Source organism: Vulpes lagopus, chromosome 8, assembly GCF_018345385.1.
Source record: "Vulpes lagopus strain Blue_001 chromosome 8, ASM1834538v1, whole genome shotgun sequence".
Lineage (NCBI taxonomy): Eukaryota > Metazoa > Chordata > Mammalia > Carnivora > Canidae > Vulpes > Vulpes lagopus.
The window spans coordinates 113,305,942-113,327,506 of NC_054831.1; the positions used below are offsets into that span (position 1 = coordinate 113,305,942).

The 21,565-nt window shown below is 51.3% G+C and overlaps 1 protein-coding gene across 2 annotated transcripts; it reads left to right on the forward strand.

Moving 5' to 3' along the window:
• The first annotated feature begins 916 nt into the window (after positions 1-916).
• On the forward strand, positions 917-18,295 carry SALL1 (spalt like transcription factor 1). 2 transcript variants are annotated; one of them, XM_041766886.1, is made up of 4 exons: positions 917-934; positions 2,608-2,700; positions 11,977-15,437; positions 16,666-18,295. In XM_041766886.1, exons 2-4 carry the CDS (start codon positions 2,625-2,627, stop codon positions 17,104-17,106), a joined length of 3,978 nt encoding a protein of 1,325 aa, XP_041622820.1. In that variant the 5' UTR covers positions 917-934; positions 2,608-2,624; the 3' UTR covers positions 17,107-18,295. The 2 variants fall into 2 exon arrangements, with proteins under 2 accessions (XP_041622820.1, XP_041622821.1); XM_041766887.1 differs by lacking the exon at positions 917-934 and adding an exon at positions 1,552-1,569.
• The last annotated feature ends 3,270 nt before the right edge of the window (positions 18,296-21,565 follow it).

The window sequence follows — 21,565 nt, forward strand, 5'->3', positions numbered from 1 at the left end:
GACAAACGAGTGTGCAAGTGCATATATGTACGGGCACGTTGGTGTACCTGGGATGGTGCGGGCTGCTGTGCGCGAGGACCACAGTTTGCAAGGGTGGGGGGGGCGGTGCGGGATTGGCACGTGTAACTGTACACTTTCCCGGGGGTCTGGGAGAAGCGAGCGGCTCGCACCCCAGGAGCACGCAGATCCATCTTTGCCGAGGGATCTCTTTAAATATTCAGTGAGAAATAATGGCATTTGAAGCACCACCTATGGAAACATTATTATCTTCATTCTTCAACATCAGCCCCACTGATAGCTTCGTTCGTCTTTTTATCAAAATCTACTGTAACCAACAGGACCTGGGGAGAAAGGGAGAGCGAGCGAGCGAGGTGGAGAGAGGGAGTGTGTGGGGGGGGGGGTGGCGGGGGGGAGGGCCGAGCGAGGGCAGAACAGAAGAAAAATAAGAGGGAGAAAAGGTGAAGAAAGGGCGAACGAGAATAAAGAAAGAGAGAAGTTACAACACGAAAAAAAAAAAAAAGTCGCCGGGAGGAAAACAAACATCCACCCGCACCCGCACACAAAGATTTATAATTTAAAAAAAAAAAAAAAAAAGACTGAAGACCAACGAAGCTAAGAGAGAAGAGTCATTTGGGGGAGAGCGGTAAGGTCCGAAGCACCCGAAACTACTGGAAAGATTGGTGCCCACTTCGCGCGAACCGACTGTGGTGCTCTCCAGACTCAAGGGCGCTCCCGAATTGGGGCGTCCTTATGAGCCCTCTCTTCTCCCGATAGCGAGATAGGGCAGGGATTGTGTATCTGCACCCCCCTCCTCCCCCATTACTCGAGCGAAGTTTAGTTTGTCCTTCGGGCGCAGGACTTCGGGAGCCTTGGAGCGAGGAGACCCCGAGGCGCGAGGGCAGAGAGCTAGGCTGAGCCGAGGACTGAGCCTCAGGTTCGCGGGCGCCGGAGCCCGGCGGAGGGGGTGCGGGCCCCACGCTCCCGATTCCGGACCCCGGGGCGCGGGTAGGGAGGCTGCATCTCAGCCTGGGGAGACGGAGCTAGTGCGAAAAGTTTGGGTGCCGCGCTCGGCAAGTGCCCGAGAGATGGAGGCGAGCTTCTATCGGGCCAGACAGCTGCGGACCGGGAGGCCCCCCCCACGCACCCCCCCTCCCACGGCTCGGCGTGGCCACCTGGTTACTAGGAGCCTCGGGCGCAGTCCCCTCCCCCCACGGTGCGGAGCCCGGGGTCCCGGGGACTGGCTTCGCCCACGGCCGAGCTGGCCTGGGCCGCGCCTCCCGAGGCCAGGGGCGGGCTGCAGCGTCCAGGGCAAGCGGCGGCCCCTCCCCTCCCCCCGGCTGGAGCTGAACTCGGATCCCAGGCCGGTCCCTGCTCTCCGCCCGCCCCGGGCTCCGCGGCGCCACCGCCGCCGCCGCCTCCCCGCGGAGTGACGCGCCCTGCAGCCAACCGGGGCAGCCGGGGGGGAGGTCCGGGAGGGGTCCTGGGCGGAGCCGGGCCGCCCCTTATCCCACGGGCTCGGGGCTGCTTCTCCCGAAAACTTCAGCCCTAATTGTCCTGGGAATGTCCGAGGTAGAGAAAGGGAGCGAGGGAGCACCGAGGGGCTGGGAGATCGGGGCCCTTTGAGAAGGATCCGGGTGGCGGGAGAGTCGCCCCTCCCCCCCCCAAAGCCGCAAACCCATCACGTTCCCAAACCTTTCCTCGATCCTCTTCTCCGCGCCCCCGCGAGCCCGCGATCCAGGGGATGGAGAACTCGGGGCGAAGGAGCGCCGAGCCAGGCGGCCAGCGGGAGGGAGGCCGGGCCGCGGGCGGGAGGCGGACCGGCGTGGGGCTGGCTCTTCCCCACTCGCTTATTTTTTTTTTTTATGGGGTGGGGGTGGGCTGCTTTCTGGTAGCTCTTAAAGAAACGAAGAAACACTCACGGAACGGGACTTCCTCCCCCCCGCCCCAAATCCCGCCACGGGACTCCCTCCCCCCGCGGGCCGGCGCGCCTAGCGCCGGAGTTGGGAAGTTCGTCGCGCGCCCGCAGCCCGGGTCTCCAGCCCCCGCCGGCCGGCCCCACCCCCCGCCCCCCACCCGGGAGGCTTAATTCCGGGGAGGGCATGCTAATTCGGGCCGGCCCAGCCTGCGGGGGGGGCGGGGGCGGGGGCGGGGGCGGGGGCGGGGGGGCGCAGGCCGGGGCGCCGGGCGCGCAGAGGCGAGGAGGAAGGCCCGCGGCGGCCGGGCCGCGGAGTCCCGGGCGGTCGCGAAGAGGGTTAACCCAGTGTCGGGCGGCGCGGCGCGCAGAGCCAGCCCCGCGGCCGGCTTATTGGGCCAGCGCGCGGAGAGACAGGGGTCTGCAGCAAATCACGAACTAATTGATTAAGGCGAGCGGGTTTGAATAGCGCTGGCCCGGTGCCAATCGCCTTTCAAAGAGCCCCTCTATGATTAATCGCAATGCATTATTGATAATCATAATTATAGCAGGACACATGCGCGCTGCGCCCGGGGCCGGGGAGCCGGGGAGGGGGCGGGCGGGCCGGCGGGCGGGGGGAGCCGCCGCCGCCGCCGCCGCTCGATTTCCGTAATTTTGAGAAGATTTTTTTTTAGTAATTTTTTATTCTGCCCCAGCTGATGTTTGAGCCAGCATGTCGCGGAGGAAGCAAGCGAAGCCTCAGCATTTCCAATCCGACCCCGAAGTGGCCTCGCTCCCCCGGCGAGATGGTGAGTGCTCCGGCCCGCGCCGCGGACACACACGCGCGCACACACGCACTCGCACTCACACTCACGCACACCCGGACCCACGCACACGCGGCTGGCCCCCGCGCCCACCGCCCCGGCCGCCGCCGCCGCGTCCCCGCTCGCCTTGCCCCCTCGGCGGGTTCCTCCTTTCCTCCCTTCATCCCTTTCTTTTCTTTTCTTTCTTTTCTTTTCTTTTCTTTCTTTCTTTCTTTTTTTTTTTTTTCTTTTAATTTCCAACTTGCCTGCACCGGGCTCCCCCCCGCCCCCCCCCCCCCCGGCCCGGGGAGAGCAAACACTTCTCCCGGCAGGACCTTTCCGGAGTTGCTGGGTCCCCCCGGGGGGAGCAGAGCGGGCACGCGGGCCCGGCTTCTCCGGCCCGGCTTTTCCGGGGAGCGGCGGCCGGGGCCCGGGCGGCCGGTCGGCGAGGGGCGGGCGGAGGTCGGCCTCGCGGGGCCCCTGGCGCTTCCCCGCTCGGTGCCCGGGGGCCCCCCGGCCGGCCCCCGCCGCCCCGGCCCTGCTGCCTGCGGGAAGGAAGTTTACTGGGTGCTCGGGGCTGACTCCCAGCGCGGGGAGCCCCCTGTGCCGCGCCCCCCCCCCAAGCGCTCACACCCCACCTGGGCCCGCGCAGGGGCGTGGGGTGCCTTTAGGGGCTCAGGGCTGCCGGAGGCCGGGGACCTGCGTCGGGGCGCCGATGCCGGACACGCCGGGGTCGGGGCAGGGGCGGAGAGGGCTCTTCGCGGCTGGTTGCTTCGGGGCACCGTGCAGGCTGACGGGGAACGGCGTTGGGGTCCGGCTACGCAAGTTTATTCCCGCATCTTTTCTCCCAGTACATGCACCCCACCCCCGCCCCCGAGAAATCTTTACATTGAGTGTGCGCCCGCTGAGGATCGCGGTACCCTGTACTTCCAGGAACCCTAAGGGTCTTTTTCCAGGGCTGGGGGTGGGGGGTGGGGGGGCTCTCAGGCCAGAGGAGGACCCCCCCCCCCCCCCGAAACAGAGGCACTTCGCTTTCTCGGATGGAGGCGACAACTGCGTGGTCCCGAAGGGAATGAACAAGTCTGGAACAAAGTTTGTTTGAGGGCGCCGAGGCCGAGAGTAGGAGAGGTCCCAGCTGGGGATTTGGGGTGCGCAGGGAGCACACCTCGAATCCCTCCTCGTCCCTGAACGTGGCTCACTCTCGGGGCCTCCGCGCTGCCAGGCCCAGCGCCCGAGGCGCAGCAGCGGCGCCCGGGTCGGTCCCCGGCACGGTGCTCGCCTCTCGGCGGCGGGAGGACCAGGGCTACCCCGCCGGGGTCTCCGCGGCCCCGGGCGCCCCTCGGAATGCGCGAGCCTCGGGCTGCGTCTGGGGGTGTGGAGGAGGGACGTGGACCCCGACAGGGCTCAGAGGCGTGCCCTTAGGTCGGCACCTCTGTCCACCAAACTCTGCGGCCGCCCTGCCCCGAGGTGCTCGGGCTCCTTCCCAAGAGGCCTGCTTCTCAGTAGACCTGGGGCGCGGGGAGCCGCCAGAGCCCAGGCACCGAAGCCAGGGGACTCCCGCTGCCGTCACCCCGGCGGTCGGCGAGCGGGACTCCCGGCGTGGGGGTCCCTGTTAGAAATCCGGGGAGAACTGAGACCGATTAAGAAAACTGTTTACAATATTTGCCCCCCCCCCCCCCAGTACTTTTTCGAGCTTCAAGCCATACCCCAGAGTCGCTGCAATTTCTCAGTCTGCTGGGAAGAGTCCCCGAATCCCGCTTGCCACCCCAGGCAAATCCCGGGACGCGAGGCAAATCGGGGTGAAATTACCCCAGGCCGCAGCACGAGCTCCGAATATTTTTCCGGGTTTTCTCGGCTGGTTTCTTCTGCTTCTCGCCCCCACACCCGTCTTTTCCTAAAGTTTCTTGTGAGACCTTCCACCCCAGAACACTGTTCAAGTTCCCAGTTGGTGTAGGAAAAACCAAACGGAGAAGAAAGAGTTTTTCGGGTTTTGTTTTGTTTTGTTGGGGTTTGGGTTTGTTTGTTTGTTTTGGGTTTTTTTTTTTTTTTGGTCCATTTTTATCGATTTCATACATTTTCAAAAAAGGAGAAGAAAGACTCGTGCTTCGTGGAGAAATGATGCCTGCTAGATAGATCCTTGCCTTTCTCCGGTCGCCTTCTAAATCCGGAATTTTTAATAGTTAAGGCTTCTCATAAAGCGATAGCATAAAAGGAGTTCACTACCTCTTACCATTATTATTTATTAGGACTTTTTTTTTTTTAAGTTTATTTGAGCTTTGAGGTAAGTTAATTAAGTAACTGAATCAAGTTTCTTTTTTCTTTCTTTCTTCCTTCCTCCCTCTTTCTTTTTTCTTCCCATTCTTTCTCCCCCAAAGCTAGTTCATTGTCCTAAGAAGCAGTAAAGTGTTCGGGCCCGGTGGCCAGCACTCCCCTCCAGGCTCTTTCTCACCTCTCCCCACCCCCTCTTTTTCTTCGGTGGTAATGGTTTTAGGTTATCACTGTTTTTACATGGTTGAACAATAAGTTTGGGGGAAGCTGCCTAGAGGGTAGATTTTGTAATAGGGTTACAGGATTTAGTATGTTGTAATAATATTAGTACACAACTAATCCTCCTCAGCGTCTGACTTACAGGAGGGCCTTCTACACTCTACGCCTTTTTATTTGGGAATAGTGGGGAGATAGTGGGCCCTGAGAGTACATGGCATCTCTCAAAGTTGCCTTTCAAAAGTCACCACCTTTTCTGCAAGGAATTCAGCAATCTCTATTCATCTCCCTACACAGGACACACACTTCACCAAGTTGTTGGGGTTTGGGGTGGTTTTGTGTGCTTTTTGGTTTTGTTTTGGGTTGGTTTTTTTTTCACATATATAAAGGTTATTAAATTTTTTGGAAGACGGCGCCTCAATCAACATGCGCCTCACTCAACGTGTTACCTTTTTCTCATGTCTTGAAATGGTCTGAAAATATGGTCAGTGAAACCTCGAACAAACCAAAGTTAAATGCAGTTGGTGTCCTTGACATACGCTGGCACCTCAAACATGATGATTTCTACCTAGAGCGGGACCTAGAAAAGTTTGTGGGCTCCAAGTCATGGGAGCCCAGAAGCAGAGACTCAGGCTGAGAGCAGCCAGGGCTGCTGCTCTGTGTGTCATGCATGTGTTGTGTGTGCGTGTGCGTGTGTGTGTGTTCATGCGTATACAAAGAAAACCAGAGCCATGCAAAACAGCCACACGGATAACTCCCTCAGAACAAGTTCAAGAAAACAAGATTATTTGGTCAGTCTTCCAGTGTTCATATTTTAATTCAGCTGTAATACCAGGAACCCCCTACATTAACCTGGGAAATTTTTCTGTTTCTTATGAAACCAAGATTATGACACATGTTACTTGTCTCTTAAATGGTATTCAACAAGTCTCAAATTATTTGTAGGACGATTACTGCCTTTAGAAAAATAATTTACCTAGATAAATAATTTTGAGGAAGGGGAATATTAGAATCTAATGATTTTCTGTGCTGGTTCTTTCCTAAGCTCTAGTTTTCAGAGAGATGTGTGTGTCTGTGTGTCTGTGTGTCTGTTGGGTTTTTCTTCCTTGGGTGGTGTTTTTAAGATTCAAGTAACTACAGGCATGGCCCATTCAGAATCCATTCATTTATTACAGTATTTTGGTGATCAGCTCTTGCAAGGAAAGATGATATTGGAAGAAAGATAAAAACACCCCGAACTCAAGATAAAACATTGACTCGACTCGTATAAAGTATCATAAACATTCCTCTTATTTATATTAATAATGAAATTCTATTATTTACCAAAGTAATTTACTCATTGTGAGCAGCTTAATGGCAAGACATTGATTTCTGGGCCTAAAAGGTTAGAGAGAACTATAATTAATTGCTTTTTTTGAAAAACCGACACCTGCACGATAAGGCAGTTGGAAAGAATTCGTGTTTCATCAGGCCTATTTTAAGTTTGTGGCATAATGGAAGATTCTGGATGAGAGAACGCAAAGTGTTTTGGAGGGATTTGCTTTGGGCTGCAAATACGTTCTAAAATGTTAAAAACAAACCTACCAACAAGCAAAGTGTACATGGGCGTGAAAGCATGTATGCAAAAGTGAATTGGTGATACTGAGGGTCTCACAGTGTCTTGCACAGCAAGTTTCTCCTATGGTTTATAGGCACAAGTGCCAATTTATAGGTTACTCTTCGGGGACTTTATTTCATTTCTTTCTACGTTTGCAGGTAGCAAGTCCTCTTTACCAGGAGCCCTTTAGGAGGCAGAAACCCCCATTTCTCCCGGTGGAGATCTTAGTGGGAACTCCAGCAGGCCAGCCAGCCAGCCAGCCAGAGTCCCCAGTCTGCTAAGTTTTTTGAAATGGTTCAAAGCCCAGTATGTAGTAACCAGAACAAAGTCCTCCTGCAGTCTTCATTCAGTTTTCCTAAGACATGGCGTGGTGCACTGCTCGCCACATCTCCCAAAACTCTCTTAGCTTCACCAAAACTGGAGGAATGTAGCAGCTTAGCGGAGATGGTAAATTACCCGGAGCCCCAGCACCCCTCCCCTCCCCCCCAACACACACAGAAAAAAAGTGTGTGGTGCCAGGCTTTAGAAAAGCTAAACGTGTCGAGCTGTTTTAACCTTTGCTAGCCTCCTCCTATGCAAAGGTGACAAGGTCCAGATCATAATATGTCCTTCAGTATCTTCCCAGTGACCCCCAAATTGAGTCTTGCTAGTCACTTAGCAGGAAGTTGGTAGTTTATTTTAGTTTCACCTTATCAGCCTGGCTTCTTTTCCTAACCTTCTTCCCCCGTCACCCTCAGATGCCAGACCCCCAAAGGAGAAGATTGACAGGTAGTCCCCATAGCTCAGTTCTACCCTCAAACAACAGGGATTTAGTTTCTTGTGCCTTTGCCAATGTTTATGTAGTCAAAGTTTAGATCTCGCCTTAAGGAGTCTCTCTTTTTACGCGTCACTGGAATAGGAAAGCCGCAAAGTTTTTGCACCAAACCCTTGCAACTGGAACCCCATCTAGTGTTCGGTTTGATTCATCCAAGGGGAAGACATTTTCCCCCTTCCGTTTATTGTGTCCATGAGGGGGGCTTGTACCGCAGCTCTCAAAGGAGTGTCTTGCCCCGGGTGTTATTTATTTTTTTTTTTTCCCAGAGATACCGCTTGTATTCTTCTACGAGACAAGACCCTAACCCTGGCCAGAACGCGGAGGGAATTGAAGCCAGCCAGTCATGTGTCATTTGGTTGCATATAACAGGAAAACTTAAGACACTATCACAGAGAGTGTGCAGGGCATACGTTGGAGCGCTTGAAATTTCTTTGGCCTCTTACGCTTGACCCTCAGATGCAGGCTTTTCCCAGGTCTGGGCTAAAATATGTATGTACGTTATTATAACACTACGAAAAAGATAAAACAGCGATCAAAAATGCTGGTGATGGCCTTTCTAAATTGGTCTACAGCAAGGGACAGCCTGTAAAAATGATAAGCTCCAAAATCACAATCCTGAGAGGTTCTATTAAAAATGTTAATGGGATCTTCAGGCAGTGGAAAGTAAAGTGAAGGATCTTTCTGAAGAGCTCCAGCAAAGAAGACTAAATGCGGTAGAATAGAGTTGTTTTGTTTTGTTTTGTTTTGTTTTCCTGGCTGGCTAAACCTTGCTGTGTGGGGCATAGTTTTATTTTTGTTTTCACAGTAGACAGATATACTGGAACACTTCAATTTTCTGCCTCCTATTCTGCAATGTTAGGTTGAGATGATGAGAAACTGACAAATTTGAATTGGGTGTCAAGTACCTAAATAGTATAAGACTTAAAACATCTGGGATTTTAGTATAAATTGGATGGAGCTGTAAGGTCAGCCCCTTCCCCTTTTTTTTCTAAAAAAAGTAGAAACTTAAAAAAAAAAATCCCAGAAAAATTCCAGATATCTTTTTGTGTGTACAAACTTAGCAAACCACTACTTCTCACATTTTCCTGCCTGACTAGGATTATAAAATTAATTTGTATGCAAGCTCCATAGAAAAGGACCTGGAATGTTACTTTCACCATAGTACAGGGAACGAGGCAACTGTATTTACTATAATGGGGTCACCAGTTGCAATCCTGTGTAACAGATTACTGAGAAACAAGATAGCAGACGGTCAGAAAAATGAATTAGAACACGTTAGTGTGTGTGTGTGTGTGTCTTATTACAACTTAAAATGTTCCCTCTGGTAGTTAAAGATTCAAACTAGTCCTCATGCTTTGTCTTTGTTGTTGTTGAGCTACTTCATTGCAATTCAGTTCAGAACACAGATAGATTGAAAGTTAAGAGCTATTACAGTATAGCGACACCTGCTTTTGAAATAAATCAAAATAGATACTGGATTTTTTTTTTTTTTGGGCGTTCATAAACATCAGGAGATTAAATTAGTCGACTCTACGGTGAGATCAAATGTCAGCTTATTAAAATGTTGTGAAAATCCAAGCTTAAAACATGGGCAGCTTTTTAACACAGTCTCTTTCTTAGAAGCAAGCAGGCATTTATTTTTAAGCATCTACATTTTCCGTCCAGTTAGCACAATCCTAAATATAAAAATGTTCAGGTTGAAAAACTTGAAAATTCTCAAGTGAGTCTTGAAGCAGCACAAATGCCAGAAGTGGAGCGCAGGAAAGTAATAATCAGCTAAATCCTATAAAGTAACCTTCTTTTTATTTTGTCTATATATTATGAGAATATCAGATGTTTGCAAGTTATAAAGAATTAAAATGCCCTTTAATCGTGAACACAGATGTGCTAAATATTTGAAGCAACTACATTGTAATGTGTACAATTGATGAAGTCAGTTTTCTGATTTCCCTTGCTAGTTATTTAGTTCTGAATCTGTCATTATTTGTCTAAGCCCAGCTGACCAAGCAAAACTGTGTTTTAAAGTGGCTTTATGTTTTGATAAATGTGAGCTGGTTGAAAAGTATTTTCCACTGAATGCAGAGCTTAATAGAACATGCTGACATAATAGTTTTAATGCATTTTGTTGAAAATGTGTGAACAAACAGAATAGCTTTTGTTCCTTCATAATTGGCTGTAAAAGTAGATGGAAACATAACCATTACATATGGAAATGTGCAAAGAGAAAGAAATAACATTTCTGTTGAATATATTAGGAATTGCATTTCCTAGTTTAAAATAAGCATCTGAAATGGATGCATCATTTAAAATTGGTTGTCAAAATAAGAAGCTTTAAACAGAATTTTTGTCACATTATTTTTGTCCCAAGTTAAGCAACATAACTTCAGCGAATTTCGTTTAATATTTTGTTTACATTATTTTAAGGCAGGGAGAGAGACAGAAAGTGCTTAAAACAGCACCTTGGATGTGCACAGGAATCCGGTGCCAATTAGGATGATTAAACATTAAATTAAAACTGAATCATTATTGGTATTTTCTGCTACAGCTAAGATTTGTTTGGTATTGTTCATGCATTTTGCTCTATACCCTTGTGGAGATTAAAAGATGGGTATTAGAAAAGCTAGCTTGTTAAGTATAACTTAGCTACTCAAATAACACTCCCAGTGAATAAAGTGTGCATACATTTGGCATACTTCACCGGGGCTTCTCATCAACTTGGGCATCACTCAAGACAAATAGAGTTAAAGGAATTTCCAGAAGTTAGTATTTAGGTATTAATTATGTTTTCTGGAATGTAAAAATACTCAAGCTTTTTATTTTATTTTTATTTTTTTTTTGGATGTTTACTACGAAAAGGCAAATGGCTGACTCTTTTGAGTTGACTCTGAAGTTTACTGAAAAAGCAACATTTTGAATCTGTATTTATTCATATTTGCAATTAGTTGGTTTTTTTTTTTTTTTTTTCCTCCCTGCAAGTTTTCTGGGAGATTCAATTTGGAAGTCATGGAAACTAACTATTATCTGATTCAGTTCTGCAGAAAAGCATGCAGGGAGGTAATCCTTGAATTAAACAGTTTTTTTTTTTTCACAGCCTTCGGAGATGACCACACACCATTTGTACAACAGAAGTTGGTGTTCCCCATGCTGGGCAAACAATGGGACTCCATCCTGTCTTTGAATAGGATGTTAGCTTGGAGTTGGAGATTTTTATGTTTAATTTACAAATGGATCTTAGCGAGAAGAAATCTGAGCAACCAGTGGAAACAAACATGAAATAAAGGGATTTTTATAATGAAAGGTTCAGGACAATCTGTTAAACAATTGATAACAGTTAAGAGCAAACTGTTTTTAAAGGCATTCAGACAAGGAGAATTGCACAGCCTTTCCAAACTCGAAACCAAGAATTATTTCTTCCCTTCCCCTTAACGGCACATCCTTCTAGAAGTTGCTGTTCAATCAGAAATGTAAATCTTGTGCCAGTTTTTATAGATATAGAGAGCATTTTTGATGAAATATTTAGAGGCATAGCGTTGCCATTTGAAGCACAGTGGCATATATTCCTTGAAGAGCAGAATGGTAGCCAGGGCCGCATTCTTTAATTTTAAAAATAAACATGCCATGGGGTGATGTATAGGTGCCAGGCAGGCCTTGTAACGGATTATGATCATTGTGTTTCTCTTCCGTGTGTGTGTGTGTGTGTGTGTGTGTGTGTGTTGCTTTCTTGTTTGTATTCAGCAGAGTCTTGAGCAGTCTGGAGGATTTGTTACTGATGTGGCTAAAGTGTGTTTGTCACCAATCAGCCTTGGCTCAGGTTCTAGGTAGGGGCTGGAGGTGATTTTTAAGGTGTCAGTCTTCTGCTTGGTGATATGCATCCTCCCCCACCCCCCCTCCCCCGCCCCGTCAACAACTGATTGGAACCTGAATGACTACAAATTAGTTTAGTGACAGAACAAACTGTCACAGATATCTTTGAATCAGTTGAAAATGAATAAGGTTGACAGAAACTCAAGAGGCTAATAAGTCCTCAGAATGGTTGCCGGACCCTCTCTGGATGAGTAGACAATAAGGTGTATAAAATATTGGAAATCAATGTTTTGCTATGGAATTTCATTATGCACCAATGTCTTCAGTTCGTAGTATTTTATATTTTGATGGATTATCTGAAGACCTTGGCTATCTGAGATACGCGATTGATAGGAACTCCTCCACACCCTCAAAATTTAATTATGAACGTTCTTAGGTGCAATCGACTGGTTTTCAGGGGCCAGAGTTTTGAGTTTGGAAGACAGAACACGATTGGTCAGCCTCCACCTCCTTGTTTTGCAGTCACGGGTGACCCGGGGTGCCCTGGCCCCCTTTCTAACCCTGCACCTTTTGATATTTGCAGGAGACACAGAGAAAGGTCAACCAAATCGCACCACCAAGAGCAAGGACGCCCACGTCTGTGGCCGGTGCTGTGCCGAGTTCTTTGAATTGTCAGATCTTCTGCTCCACAAGAAGAACTGTACTAAAAATCAATTAGTTTTAATCGTCAATGAGAGCCCGGCCACCCCACCCGAAACCTTCTCTCCCACTCCCCCTCCCGAGCATCATCCCGATGAACCACAAATGAATGACCCCGCTAACAAAACAGATCAGGCCGACTGCAGTGACCTTTCGGAACACCGCGGCCGCGACAGGGAAGAGTCCATGGAGGTGGAGGCCCCGGGGGCTAACAAAGGTGGCGGTGGTGCTCCGGGCGGCGGCGGCGGTGGCAGCGGCGGCGGTGGCAGCAGCAGCGGTGCCACGCCGGGCGGCGGCGGCGGCGGCCCCTCCACAGGTACCTCAGCGATCACAACCTCTCTACCTCAACTCGGGGACCTGACGACACTGGGCAACTTCTCCGTGATCAACAGCAATGTCATCATCGAGAACCTGCAGAGCACCAAGGTGGCGGTGGCCCAGTTCTCCCAGGAAGCGAGGTGCAGCGGGGCCTCCGGGGGCAAGCTGGCCGTCCCGGCCCTCATGGAGCAGCTCCTGGCCCTGCAGCAGCAGCAGATCCACCAGCTGCAGCTGATCGAACAGATCCGCCACCAAATACTGCTGTTGGCTTCTCAGAACGCAGACTTGCCAACGTCTCCTAGTCCTCCTCAAGGGGCTTTACGAACATCTGCCAACCCCTTGTCCACACTAAGCTCCCATTTATCTCAGCAGCTGGCGGCGGCAGCTGGATTAGCACAGAGCCTCGCCAGCCAGTCTGCCAGCATCAGCGGCGTGAAACAGCTCCCCCCCATCCAGCTACCTCAGAGCAGTTCCGGCCACACCATCGTTCCACCCAACAGCGGCTCTTCCCCCAACATTAACATTTTGGCGGCAGCGGTGACCACCCCGTCCTCGGAAAAAGTGGCTTCGAGCGCTGGCGCCTCGCACGCCGGCCACCCGGCAGCCTCGGCGTCATCCTCACCAGCTTTTGCAATAAGCAGTTTATTGAATCCTGCATCTAATCCACTTCTACCTCAGCCGGCCCCCGCTAACTCGGTTTTCCCCAGCCCCTTGCCCAACATCGGAACGACTGCAGAGGATTTAAACTCCCTGTCTGCCTTGGCCCAGCAAAGAAAAAGCAAGCCACCAAATGTCACTGCCTTCGAAGCGAAGAGTACTTCGGATGAGGCGTTCTTCAAACACAAGTGCAGGTTCTGCGCGAAGGTCTTCGGGAGCGACAGTGCCTTGCAGATCCACCTGCGCTCCCACACCGGAGAGAGGCCCTTCAAGTGCAACATCTGCGGAAACAGGTTCTCCACCAAGGGGAACCTCAAAGTCCACTTCCAGCGCCACAAAGAGAAATACCCTCATATCCAGATGAACCCCTATCCCGTGCCTGAGCATCTGGACAATATCCCCACGAGTACCGGCATCCCATACGGCATGTCCATTCCTCCGGAAAAGCCGGTCACCAGCTGGCTAGACACCAAACCGGTCCTGCCCACCCTGACCACTTCGGTCGGCCTGCCGTTGCCCCCGACCCTCCCGAGCCTCACACCGTTCATCAAGACCGAAGAGCCAGCCCCCATCCCCATCAGCCATTCTGCCACCAGCCCCCCAGGCTCAGTCACCAGTGACTCCGGGGCCCCCGAGCCGGCCCCCAGAAACCTGGGTGGGCTCGCGGATGAGGCCGAAGGGTCCACGGTGCCACCCTCCGGTGGCAAAAGCGAAGAGAGTGGCCTGGCCCCCGGCTCAGCCGCGGCGGCCAGTGGCAGCTGTCTGAGCTCCCCGGCGGCAGACGGTGGCCCGGGCAGTGCCACCGCCTTCACCAACCCCTTGCTGCCGCTCATGTCTGAGCAGTTCAAGGCGAAGTTTCCGTTTGGGGGCCTCCTGGACTCGGCCCAGGCGTCAGAGACATCCAAGCTGCAGCAGTTGGTAGAGAACATTGACAAGAAGGCCACGGACCCCAATGAGTGTATCATCTGCCACAGGGTCCTCAGTTGTCAGAGCGCCTTGAAGATGCACTACCGGACGCACACCGGGGAGAGGCCCTTTAAGTGTAAGATCTGCGGCCGGGCTTTCACCACAAAAGGGAACCTTAAAACCCATTATAGTGTCCATCGTGCTATGCCCCCGCTCAGAGTCCAGCATTCCTGCCCCATCTGCCAGAAGAAGTTCACCAACGCTGTGGTCCTGCAGCAGCACATTCGAATGCATATGGGCGGTCAGATCCCCAACACCCCGGTCCCCGACAGCTACCCCGAGTCCATGGAGTCAGACACGGGCTCCTTTGACGAGAAGAATTTCGACGACCTGGACAACTTCTCTGATGAAAACATGGAGGACTGTCCCGAGGGCAGCATCCCTGACACGCCCAAGTCCGCGGATGCGTCCCAAGACAGCCTGTCTTCTTCGCCTTTGCCCCTGGAGATGTCAAGCATCGCTGCTTTGGAAAATCAGATGAAGATGATCAATGCCGGCCTGGCAGAGCAGCTGCAGGCCAGCCTGAAGTCCGTGGAGAATGGGTCCGTCGAGGGGGACGTCCTGACCAACGATTCGTCCTCGGTGGGTGGTGATATGGAGAGCCAAAGTGCTGGCAGCCCGGCCATCTCAGAGTCTACCTCTTCCATGCAGGCTCTGTCCCCATCCAACAGCACCCAGGAGCTGCACAAGTCACCCAGCGTGGAGGAGAAGCCACAGAGAGCAGTACCAAGCGAGTTTGCCAATGGCCTGTCCCCCACCCCCGTGAATGGGGGGGCTTTGGACCTGACATCCAGTCACGCAGAGAAAATCATCAAAGAAGATTCTTTGGGGATCCTCTTCCCTTTTAGAGACCGGGGTAAATTTAAAAACACTGCTTGCGACATTTGTGGCAAAACCTTTGCTTGTCAGAGTGCCTTGGACATTCACTACAGAAGTCATACCAAAGAGAGACCATTTATTTGCACAGTTTGCAATCGCGGCTTTTCCACAAAGGGTAATTTGAAGCAGCACATGTTGACACATCAGATGCGGGACCTACCATCACAGCTCTTCGAGCCCAGTTCCAACCTCGGCCCCAATCAGAACTCGGCGGTGATCCCCGCCAACTCGTTGTCATCTCTCATCAAGACAGAGGTCAACGGCTTCGTGCATGTCACTCCTCAGGACAGCAAGGACACCTCCACCAGTCACGTCCCCTCTGGGCCTCTGTCCTCCTCCGCCACGTCCCCAGTTCTGCTCCCAGCCCTGCCCAGGAGAACTCCCAAGCAGCACTACTGCAACACGTGTGGCAAAACCTTCTCCTCGTCGAGCGCCCTGCAGATCCACGAGCGAACTCACACTGGAGAGAAACCCTTTGCTTGCACTATATGTGGGAGAGCTTTCACAACAAAAGGCAATCTGAAGGTACCTCACTCTCTCTGTCCCTCACCCAGCCACCCACCCAGCGGCCCTGTCACTGGTCACCATTGATTATCTGTAATGCATGCTCCCCACCCCCAACCCCCAGCCAGCAGCCCCCACAGGCAGGATATGCAGGGAGAGAGTTCTCGTGAGGGTACCTGCCACGTGTGGCTGACGGCAGAGAAACAAGGGTGCCCGTGCGGGTCATGATCATGCCGGGGACCTGGGGATCCAGGACAGGCTGCGGCCTGCCGAGCATGAGAGCGCCTGCAATCGTTTGGTACGCCTAAGCCAAATAGCAGCCCATCCCCGCTGTCTCGCTAAGTGCACCAAATGAATTGCCTTACCTACCAAGCAAGACAGCCCGGCGTTGCCATGGGGTATTGATTAAAGACCTCCACGTGGCCTGTGTGCAGCCCGTATCACTTAATAATTACCGTCCTCCTCGGCGGATGCATCTATTTTTCATAACTCCGCAGTCCAGCACGGCTTGCGTCCCGAAAAAAAACAATAACGTCACACTGCTCTGCTAATGGGCATTATGATAATTGATTATACAACATTTCCTGCTGATATGTGTTGGAAATAAAAGCAAATATGCTTAGGTTCTAGAGCAACAGTTGAGCGCTCTTACTGTGTACATTTTTTCTGTTGACAGAGTCTTTCTCTAGAGATTGCTGCCAGTAATGCGAGATGAATAATTACTTTCTGGCTTTGCTCGCCGTGCTTGGGCCCTCCGATGGGCAATCTGTGAGGGGTACTTTCTTCCCATCTGAAAAGGACATTTATAGGGTAAAGGGTGTCAGATACAATACTTACCATCGCAATGAGAGTGGACATAACAATTCTAACCCTGAAAGGAGCTATCTGCGACTGACTGGCTTGCTTGAGGCCATTATAAGCTAAATACGGGTGATAAAAAAAAGAGTAAGTAAGGCAGGCATCTTGGCCCAGGAAGAGGGAAGGCGGCCCAGGGCTGGGGAGAGCACACGCGTTATTACCAGGCGGCCGGAGTGGACGGTTCCCGTTCCCTTCTCCGCGGTCTGGCACTTTAATAAGAATAGACATGTGGGCCACTGGCTTTGTCGAGTGTTGGGATATGAGCTGAGACAGATTCAACTATTAAGCTTCTCCCTTCCTCTCTCTCTCTCCCCTTCTTTCTTTTTCTTTTTCTTCTTCTTCTTTTTTTTTTTTTTCCTTCCAACCCCCCCACTCCCCTGCCTCATCTCAGGTACACATGGGCACTCACATGTGGAATAGCACCCCTGCGCGACGGGGTCGGCGGCTCTCTGTGGATGGCCCCATGACATTTCTAGGAGGCAATCCTGTCAAGTTCCCAGAAATGTTCCAGAAGGATTTGGCGGCCAGGTCAGGAAGCGGGGATCCTTCCAGTTTCTGGAATCAGTATGCAGCGGCGCTCTCCAACGGGCTGGCCATGAAGGCCAATGAGATCTCCGTCATTCAGAATGGTGGCATCCCTCCAATTCCTGGAAGCCTGGGCAGCGGGAGCAGCTCACCTATTAGTGGGCTGACGGGAAATCTGGAGAAGCTCCAGAACTCAGAGCCCAGCGCTCCTCTGGCCGGCCTGGAGAAGATGGCCAGCAGCGAGAACGGAACCAACTTCCGTTTCACCCGCTTCGTGGAGGACAGCAAAGAGATTGTCACAAGTTAAAGCAACTCTGGCTGGAGAAACAGCATCCCCCCTCCCCCACCACAACACCCCCATTCAGAACAAGACCCACGGTTGCCTCCTCCTCCTCCTTGCCCATTCCCCCCCCACCCCTCACCCCTTCCCTTCTGGTTCCCCCAGATCTATGAACTACAACATTATGAAGACATTCTTTTGTACCTTGTTCAACTTCTAGAGTTATAAGAAAGCTTATTTATTAGTGAATATAACCTGGCTTTGCAAACAGAATGCAAGCGTTAACTTTGGTCTTCTGTATTTTGGACTAAATACTAATTGACTAGAGTGCTATAAACTTGCTGTAACATTTATGGCAATCGCAAGTTGCCCTGCTAGGCGGTCTTAATCTGGCATTAACTTATTTTCTATATCCGGTTTAATATGAATCTGGTGTCGATGCAATGCCTCAGTGATGCATTAGATCTCTAATAAAGTCTGTATATAAATGTACACTTTGATCCTGCTGGAGAATTTTATCAGCAAACACATTGTCTAATCTTTCAAAACAAATTTAAGCAAAGGACTGAAAGTACAGACTGATCAATGTGGTTCTTTGAAAGGTTTGGGGTTTTGTTTTTGTTTTTGTTTTTTGATTTTGATTCGAAAATTCAACCTGCTTTTTTTTTTTTTTTTGTAGATTTAACCATTTCCGTTTTGAACTGCTATTTGTATTGTGCTTTTTACTTGAGTCGTCCTCAATGTTAATAAGTTTCTGTACAGTAATAAGCACGCAGAATTCTTTAGAGAAAATACAAGTGTTGTTTTGGTAGTTGAAACTGAGACGTAACATTTTGCCTTGTAGGTATATTCACAATAGAAAATGTGTGCTGGAATTACACAATGCTGCTAAGTATGGCATCTTGAACAACCGTCAGTGGAGAAAATGTAGATGCTCTTGTATATACGATAAGAAATATCACTTTCATTAAAATGTACATATGTTCCTTACAAGAGCAAATGCTTCTTCTTGATCAAGAGAGCAGGTATAGTGTTTGTTTATTTTGTATTAGGTATGGAAGAAAACAAAATTGGACTGTTACATGCACTTTCTTGGAAAGTTGAAAGGAAATGGGGGGTCCAATTTCTTTAACATTTAATACTTACTAACAACAGAGATACTGTAATTTTACTCAAGTAATCAAATACATTTTTTTTTGCAACAGATAAAACAAAATACTGTGTCTGTGTTTTTAGAGTGCATTTCTATTTAGCCAGGCCCCGAAATGTATTTTAACATTTCCCCAGGCACCAGTAAAGTGTATGTGAGTGTGTATCTCTCTCTCTCTAAATAAGGAATTGTAAAAGGCGTAACAGAAACAGGTTTGCATGGGCCTGTGGGTTTTTTTTTTTTTCCTTTCTCTTTCATTTTGTCGTTTCTCTTTTTAATTTGGAGGATCTAGATATTTTCCCAGTCATCCATGACTCATCTGGGCACTCAACCCCCACCCCTCCCAAGAAGGAGGAAAAATGAAATAAAAAGCAGTTCTTGGAGGTTTCATCTGAACAGGTCATCCTTGAAGCGGGGCATTTGGCCCATTTAGATTTCAGGTTTATTTCAAGGGTGCTGGATCCGCTTCCCTTGATTCAGTGGCTTTTTTCAGGCAGAGAAAGCCCCATGGCTGCAGAATGCCCGATGCAGTGGGGGTTATATCATCTGACTCTGAAACTAGGCCTCAACCCACAGAGGTCAACCGGGCTGTTAATTAGTCTTTCAGGCACTGAGACACACACATGCATGTTTGAAAGAAAAAGTCCATTACAACTTGAATGTTTCGTCACCAAAATTCAATCTGATCCTTCCTCTCTCCCTTTTGTTCTAGGGGAAACATGTTTTTCTCCTGAGCACTATTTTGGGGTGAGGAAACACGGACAGGGTGGAAGTTGGTGTCTACAGGGGTCCGGCGATTTGTTTCTTTCAGGGAGGTAGGTGGTGAGCCGCCAGCAGGCCGCCGGTGGCCAGTGGCCCTGCACCCAGGTAAGGGACCAGCATCGGGTCGCCTCCCAGCAGGAGTCTGCGCCCGGACTCGCCTCCCCAGCTGCGTGGCTCGGCCTGGGGCACCAGGCCAGGACGACGCGGGGACGGGGTGCTGGTGGGGCCGTGCGCGGCGTTGGGGTGCGCTTGGGTGCACGAGAACTGGGGGCTGCCCCTGTGCAGTCGGGGCCACGCGCCCCAGGAGAGCCGCCCTTGCTCGAGAGCCGGGACGCGCAGGGAAGGCCGCGGGTCTGGCCAGAAGCTTGCGTCCTATGGAAGGCAGAAGGGGAGGTGTCCGTGGCCCCTGGGGCGCCCGGGCCGCGTGGCCTCGGGGTCGGGGCGCTCTCCCCGGGAGCGGCGCCCGCACCCAGGGATGGAGCCTGGGGACAGGCCCCCGGGAGGGGCGGGCTCGCAGTGCCCGCTGCCCCCCCCCGCCCCCGCCCCGCCGCTCCGGATGCGCCCGGCGGGCCTGGCCCTGCCGCCCCCCCAGGTCAGGGCCCTGCGCCACCCGGGGCTGCGCGTCCGCTTCCGCGAGCCGAGCCGGGCGGTCGGGGCGGGAGCCGGGCGACTGTTTCTCTCGCGGCGCCCCTCCAACCTCCAGCCTTCCAGCGCTTTCTGGAGGGGAGTTGAGGGGAGCCCGGGCAGACTCCCGGCCCCTCCCTGCGCCCTTGTCCCCGCGGGGCGAGCCTCCGCGCACCAGCTCGAGCCACTGATGCTGACCTGCCCTCTCGCCTCGCGCTTCACTCCCGGCCCCGGGCTGCCCCTCCCTGCGCGAGCCCCGCCTCGGCCTTGGGGCTCAGCCCGCGGGAGGGACACGGTGCAGGTTGGTGAGGCGACGAGGCTTCCGTCCCCGCGCCCCAGGCCGGCGCCCCAGGTCGGCGCCCCGGCCGCCCCCGCCCCCGCCCCCGCCCCCGCCGAAACGTGGGAGTTGCACGGGGGTGGTTTGGAAACCGAGAAGAACCGAATTTCCTGGGTTGCTGCTGCCCGCAACGATGACGGCGAAGGTGACGACATTTTTGAACTAAAAATACTGATTTGGGTGACATGCACCCCCGTTGCTATTTTTAAAACGTGCACCGTGGAAGTACAGGAAAGCACAGCGAGTCCCGTAACGGACCCCCTCGTCTAGAAAACATGCGTGGAAGGGCGGTGTAGTGATGGCCAAGGACCCGGGGAGGGAAGGAGAAGAGAGAGCAGGACCGGCCTGCGCTGCCCGGGACACCCCTCCCACGAAAAATGACCCTGGGGGCGGGGGTGGGGGAGGGGAAAGCAGGTTCCCGCCGACCAGTTAGAGACACCTGAAAATGACTTTTGAGTTTAGAGTTTTCCCATCTCCGTCCTCCCAGGGAGGCCAGGTTGATTCAACTAACTTTTATAGATAGGGTGGAGGGTGGAGGGTGGGGGGGGGGGCAGTTTTTTTTTTTTTAATTAGAAAAAGCGTTCATACAGAAAATCCTAAATGATTTGCAGTTGACATAAACTTCTAGCAGTAGATTATTTGCTTATTGTTTTTGGCGTGTTGTGAATGTCAAGCATGAGAGAACCTGAAGGGAAGAGGGAGAAAGAAAAAGCTCCTGCTCTGTTAAAACTTAGCAGCCCCCTTAGAAAAATAAAGCCTCGGAACCTTTACTAGGAGTCACACAACTCTACCCCAAGTGAAACAAATGTCAGAGGGGGTAACAAAGTGGGAAAACATGCAAAGTGCATTTCAAAGGGTTCCACAGTAAAGCGCAATCTGAGATTCACGGAAAGTGGAGAAGGATAAGACAGGAATTAGGTCATCGCGTCCAGACCCCAGGAAATATGTTTAGATCAAAGCCTGCTCCGTTAGAATAAACAAAACAGGGCCCATTGGGCCCTACCAATATTTTCATCTCCGCGCTAAGAGCTGCTAATCTAACTGGCTCTAGTGGATGAAAGCGGCTAAAAATCACAACTGTAAAAATGACTAAGTAAAAAAAATGTCCTCTCAACTATAATAGGAAGATAAAGATTTAGATTTGAGCTAGAAAGTAACAAGATCCAGGCCCAGATCAACACAAACTTCCTGGAATTTTAGCTCTAACTAAATTATCTAATCCCAGGCCATTGTTCCCTTCTTGTCCGCACTCCCACCCCCCCACCCCCAACCAACCCCTGCAATTGAGTATACCAGATGATTTACATAAAAAAATTGTTAAATTTTAACTGCGGTCTAAAAGCATTGCAGGAGGCCGACTTTTGGGTTCACTTACTTTACATTCCTTAAGGACCTACCCCCCACAAACCCCACTGTCGCCTGCCCCCCAGGCAGTTGTTGCGGGGAGAGCATGCTGGCCTTATTGTTATGGATGGTTCTTTAAGGCCAGTCTTTGAGTTTGGTCTCTTTCCATGGCGGCCGGATAGACGGAGACCAGAGCTTCTGTCATAGAAGCCAACCTTTGGGTCCATACTATTCAGCAGCCCTTGATACTTTAGCAGGGAAGCCCAAGT